Source organism: Mastomys coucha, unplaced genomic scaffold, assembly GCF_008632895.1.
Source record: "Mastomys coucha isolate ucsf_1 unplaced genomic scaffold, UCSF_Mcou_1 pScaffold3, whole genome shotgun sequence".
Lineage (NCBI taxonomy): Eukaryota > Metazoa > Chordata > Mammalia > Rodentia > Muridae > Mastomys > Mastomys coucha.
Genome location: NW_022196909.1, coordinates 49,247,537 through 49,253,576, shown reverse-complemented (window position 1 = coordinate 49,253,576; position 6,040 = coordinate 49,247,537). Strand labels below are relative to the sequence as shown.

Sequence of the window (6,040 nt, the reverse complement as noted above, 5' to 3'; positions counted from 1 at the left end):
GGCGGACCACGCTGGTGAAGGATCAGTTCCATCAAGGGAAGGCTGCTGTGAGGATCCAAAATGTCCAGGCATCAGATAGTGGGATATATGTCTGCCACTTCAAACAGGGACATGTCCAGGAAGAGGCCATCTTGGAACTGAAGGTGGCAGGTTGGTTAACTGATCCCTGTTCTACAAACCTTGGGTGACCTGTGTGTGGGAGGAAACTGAGGCATCACATCACTCAGTCCCTTACTTTCCTTTATGTTTGAGAGAAGTTCTCACGTTTGCCAGACTGTCCTTGAGCTTGCTGTGCAGTGCCGGGCTCACATGGGTGCTGTGGTCCTCATTTTTATCTCTACTTATTTCTAGTTTCCCATTTTAAGATGAGAAATAGGTAGTGAATTCCTATGTAGATAAATCCAACCCAAAAATGTACTCATGGATCTCCTAAAATGTGCTGTGTCTAGTTCTGTGGACCATAGATCCTGTTGGTGTCATGAAAACACCAGCTGTTGGAATGTATAGTTTAAAGATGTTGGCAGGAAACTCACTGTGAGCAGTCAATGAGAAATGACAGTCAATGTTAAAGGCAAGTGATTGAGGGGAGGAAGGATGATGCTCACGGTGTGTCTTCCCTGGAGAGGAGATCTGGGTGTGGGCCTGCCATGAGCTCACACGTGTGTGGATAATGGACAGATGGAGTGCTGGTTCTCACTTCAGAGCTCCTGTGTTCAACATCCTTCACTTTCCTCAGGATCTTGTGGTTGATAAAGGTGTGGTGTCTTCCCCACAGTGAGCTCTCTTACCTTTCCCTGTTAGGCAATAGGGGCTCAACCTAGTATCAACTCAAAGTGCTTTTTCCCTTCATTCTATCTGCCCTGTGAAAGGTTCCCATAAGTCACCTTGTTGCTCCTGGGGTCCCTCAACCTTAAGTGGGTTCTAGGATGTTCACATCTGTCCTCCTGCAGTGATGGGTTCTGTTCCTGAAGTGCATATCAAAGGCCCAGAAGATGGTGGAGTGTGTGTTGTGTGCATGGCTTCAGGGTGGTACCCGAAGCCCCAGGTGCATTGGAGAGACTCCAGAGGACAAAATCTGTCAGCATCCTTGGAGATCCACCATGAAGATGCTGAAGGATTGTTCAGCACAGAGACCTCGCTGGTGGTGAGAGACAGGTCTGTGGGGAATGTGACCTGCTCCACCTTCAATCCCATCTTGGGCCAGGAGAAAGCCATGGCCATGTTCATCCCAGGTGAGAGCTGTCCCTCACTCCTACAGACCCTGGGAAGTGTGTGTTGTTCCTGGAGTGTGCTGGGCTGTCTGTCCTCAGCTTCAGCCATCACTGGCTCTCTGCCTGGGCCACAGAGCCGTTTTTCCCTCAGGCCTCTCCCTGGAAGCCAGCTTTTCTCGTGACCCTGACCACGATGGGACTACTACTCTTAGGGACAAGCTATCTTCTCAGAAGAGAACGTTTTGCAAGGCGAGAGGTGCAGCAGAAATTGGGGAATCTTCAGAGTGAGAAAGATGAGTTACAGAAGATAAAGGAGGATGCTCAGAGGACTGAGAGTAAGTCACCATAGCAGTGAAGGACAGGGCCAGAGTCCCCAGGAGTGTCCAGGGTTCTGAGATCAGAGTAGGTGGGAAACAAAATCCAGAGAGGATGGCTGGAATCCTTTGGGTCAGGCGGTCTCTAGTTCAGAGTCTCAGGAACCCAAACTGTTTCCTTTCTTCCTGTTAAATGTACTGAGTCCCTCTCCTCACTGTTTTCAGGAGCACTGTGGAAGGAGCATGGTGAGTCCTGCTTTTCCTCCTGAGCCCTCTGGTCCCCTCAGGAGCCCAGTAGCTCTCTTGACTCCTGTGTGTTGCTTTTCAGGTCAAAGGAAAGCAACCTACAATGCTGGTGAGTGACTGTCCCAGTGTCCCCATGGTTCCATGCTTGCTCTCTCCTCCATTCCAGGCAGAGTGGGTACAGATGTGGAATATTCTGGAAGGTAGAAGCCTGATGTTTAGGGTCCTTGTGATCTCTGCCCATAGCTGGAAAATGTGTAACTCCTGGATTTGTCCTGTGTCCTGGGTCTTAATTCACCCAGTTCCTGATACTTTCATTGCTGTCTTGGGGTCCAGTAGCTCTAGACTTCTGTCTGCCCTTCTGTTTTCTGACAGCAGTGTTAAAAATTTCTTTTAAGAAAGTGTTTTTTTTTGGTTAGGTTTCTACTGCTGTAATAAACTAATGTAGTTTGTGGAGGGAATGGTTTATTTGTAGTACACATTTTCAAATCACAATTAGTTATTGGGGAAAACCGGGGCAGGAACTCAAGGCAGAGACCTGGATCAGGAACTGAAGCAGAGACCACAGAGGAAGGCTTCGTCCATGCTTGCTCCCCATGCCTTCTTCAACTGTCTTGCTGGCCCACTCCAGGACCACCTGTGTAGGGGTGGCACCGCCCACAGTGGGCAGGCCCCTTCTACATCAATCAATGAAGAAAAACCCCACTGCCTTGCCTACAGCCAGTGTATTGGGGTCGTTTTCTCAGTTGAGGCTGCCTCCTCTCAGATGACTCTAGCATTTGAAAAGTGACAAAACCTAACCAGGAAAAGAGGTTTATCAGTAAAAGACGTCACAGGTTCAGGAGTATGACCTGCACTCACTCCTCAGTCATCCTTCGGGGGTCTGTCTGCTCCCTTAGCCCCTGAAGGTGTTGGTCAAGATGATGGGTAGAGTCTTGGGTTGCTTCCCTCAATGGGAAGGATATTGTGATGTGTTGTCCTGGTAGAGATGTACCTGGCTGTAGAGTTGTTTCACCCGAGGAGACCACGTGCCTCTCCCACAAATTCACCTCATGTCCATACTTATTATACACATTCTATTCTTCAGCACACCAATATATCTTTTAAAAAAAGAGCTGATGTAATGGTTTCTGATAATTGTTGAATAACTTTATTTTATTCTCTAAGATAGTTTCCCACCGTTCAAAGATTTTTCTGTTAACCGTGAAGCTGAATAATTATAGCATGGTAGTGTGATTACTACTCCTATTATTATTTTCCCTTTTGAAGTAGATGTAGTTATTTTACAGCTAAAAGCCATACAGAAGGGCTGGAGAGATTGCTCATAGTTTAAGAGCACGGTGTGTACATCCAGAGGGCCTGAGTTCAATTTCCAACAATTGCCTGGTGGCTCACAACCATCTGTTATGGGATCTGATGCCCTCTTCTGCTATGCCAGTGTACATACAAATAGAGCACTCATACATGTAAAATAAACACATTAAAAAAGACTACTTTTAAAAAGCCATACAGATCATGGGGCAGTGGGGGAAACTTACCCTCCAATGCCATCTTTCTCATCTGCAGTTCTGGGAATTTCCCATAATTCTCTGGTGCCTCTGCATCTTGCAACAGTCAGATCCTCATGGTCCTCTCTCTTCTTAGGCATACCTAGCCTCACTTTTAGGATGGATGGAGGGAGTTTAGCAGACTCTTTGAGTGGGGCTGTTCTGATTGGGTTCTCACCAGAGTGTGTTCATTTACAGCCTGGAGGAAGGCCCAGCTGTATGCAGGTATGTGACTCCTATAGACTGATCCTTCTGGGCAGAGCATTTGTCCCAGTTAGAATTTCTCCTGCTGTGGTGAAACACCAAGACCCAAGCATTCCCTCCAGGAGGAAAGTGTTTACTTGACTCACACTCCCAGTCCCTGTTCACAGCAAGTCAATGCAGGAACCCAAGCAGGCAGGAACCTGGAGGCAGGAGCTGAGGCAGAGGCCCTGGAGGAGTGCTGCTTGGCGGATTGCTTCTGGTGGCTTGCTCAGTTTCTTTTCCCCTATATCCTACAACCACCTTCTGAGGGATGACCATGCCCACATGGGCTGGGTTCTCCCATATCAATCATCAGTTAAGGAAGTGTTCCAGAGAATTGCCTACTGGCCAGTGGTATGGAAGCATTTTCCCTATTCAGGGTTCCTTTTGTCCCAGTTGACCCCACCTTATGTCAAGTCAACACAAAAGCCAACAGGAAGGAGTTGTTACCTTCTTCAGCTGTCAGAACCTTTGACTACTCCAAGGAGGCCTGCCCATGATATTCTACCATGCAGGTAGTGTGGGCTTAGGAGCCTCCTCTCCCATGGGCTTCCAGAGAATTAGTGGTTATTAGGAGAGGAGGAGCAAAGCGCTCTCTATCCCTTCCCAAGGTTGTGTTTGGTGTGTGTGTGCATGTGTGCTTGTGTATGTGCTTGTATATTCATGTATTTGTGTGTATGTGTGTATGCATGTGTGTATTATTGTGTATGTATGTGTGTATATTCATTTGTGTGTATGTGTGTGCATGCATATTTGTGTGATTGAGTGTGTATGACAGGTACATTGTCCCACAACTCCCAGGTCTGTGTTTCTGAGGACCCTTGCCGACCATATGGATGTAGATAGACTGTGAAACCACTCACATGACCTGTTCTTCTTTTATAGATTGGCGCAAGGAGCATTTCCAGCCCTGTGAGTATCTCCATGTTTCTTAGGGACACTCCTCCTGTTCTTTCCATGGCTCTTGTCCCTCCTTTGATTCTCTGTGGTGACCCAGGTGGTGACAGCTTCAGAGGTGTGGGTGGCAGAAGTGACCTTCCCCTTCTTGCAAGTCATAGTCTTGAGCTACAAGGCTCTTATGTGAGGGACTTATCCGGCCAGAAGTTTGGATGCTCTGAGATGGGGAGGTGCAGATGAAGTCTCTTCTGGGTACTGGACAGGACCTCTCTCTACAGGGACTTTCACTCTGGATCCAGACTCTGCCCACCCCATCCTTGCCATCTCCCAGAATAGGATGAGTGTGACCAGGAAGGATTCCACTATGTGCTTGGATGACCTCTTCTGTGTGTTAGGCATCAAAAGCATCTCTTCTGGAAGATATTACTGGGAGGTGAAGCTAAGACATGGCGACAGCAGCAAGTGGACTCTGGGGGTCTGTAGGGAAGGTGTGGACAGGAAAGGATGTTTCTCAGAGTGTCCAGACAAGGGGTTTTGGACTGTGGGGCGGTCTAGTAGTGGATATTGGGCCTATATTGACTCTGGGATGGCTTCATTATCCATCAGGGAAGCCCCACAGAGTGTTGGGGTGTTTGTGGACTACACTGAAGGTGACATCTCCTTCTATAACATGAGTGACATGTCCCACCTTTTTTCCTTTCATGAAGCTTCCTTCTCTGGGAATCTTTTTCCATACTTCAGGCTTAAGTCTGGAAATGTCTCAATGATCATCAACTCCTTGACATGTGTGTCTGAGGGGTGGGAGGGAGAAGAGGGGAGAAGGAGGAGGAAACGAAGTAGGAAGGGGAGGAAGGGGAAGAGGGCAAAGAGGGGGAAGAAGTTAGTTTTGCCTCCTCTGAAGGAGTCTCCGAGTGCTGCAGGGGAGGGCCTGGTTCCAGGCTCTTGTGTTGTAGACTCTGTCCCAGGGGAAGAATCTCCATTTCTCCAGCATGCCAGGGACACTCTGTTCCCATAGTGTGGATCACTGCCTAAGTCGTCAGTGTGACTCCTTGTCGGGGTGTAGAAGCCACAGGCCAAAGCCGCCAAGAGTCCTGGAATGGCCTGGAGCCTTGACCCACTGCTCTCCAGTCTGACTCTGAGGCTGTGGCTGTGGTGGCAGGGAGGTCATGCTTGTGCCAGGTGGTGGAGGATAAGCCCTGACTGTTGTTTCAGCTGGTGTAAAACAGGCTGGTTTGAGCTCTGGGAAGGCATTTTCCCCTTGGTGTTAAATGGCATTTTATTGGGTTTTTGTACCGGTTGGCATGCAATGGACCAAGGGTTGGGTGGACATTGTTTTAATTTGTTCATCTGGCCATGGGCACCTAAGGCCTATTCTGCGTTTGGCTCTTGTGATTGGTGTTGTGGTGAGTATGGGGGAAGAGATGTCTGACACATGACTTCCTGTCTTCCACATTTGTTCCTGGTGATGGGATTTCTGGATCCTAGATAGTTCCTCGAAGTGGACCTTCTCAGTGGACAGTGACCTGTCTGTACATCTGTTTCCATGAACCAGACTTATCATTATATCAAATCTGTCTTTCTTACA

At 48.2% G+C, this 6,040-nt stretch overlaps 1 protein-coding gene across 3 annotated transcripts in view; it reads left to right on the top strand.

The window, feature by feature from the left end:
• The window catches only part of LOC116074789 (butyrophilin subfamily 1 member A1-like), a 25,426-nt gene extending 19,956 nt beyond the window's left edge, over positions 1-5,470 (top strand). Inside the window, exons 3-10 of one of the 3 annotated variants that reach the window (XM_031347603.1) lie at positions 42-150; positions 951-1,232; positions 1,346-1,530; positions 1,729-1,771; positions 1,854-1,880; positions 3,514-3,540; positions 4,444-4,470; positions 4,734-5,470. In XM_031347603.1, the coding sequence (XP_031203463.1) occupies positions 42-150; positions 951-1,232; positions 1,346-1,530; positions 1,729-1,771; positions 1,854-1,880; positions 3,514-3,540; positions 4,444-4,470; positions 4,734-5,470 (1,437 nt within the window). Of the gene's footprint in view, positions 1-41; positions 151-950; positions 1,233-1,345; positions 1,547-1,728; positions 1,772-1,853; positions 1,881-2,578; positions 2,581-3,467; positions 3,541-4,443; positions 4,471-4,733 lie in introns of all 3 variants that reach the window. The other 2 variants (XM_031347604.1, XM_031347605.1) reach the window with 2 other exon arrangements.
• Positions 5,471-6,040: the final 570 nt, after the last annotated feature.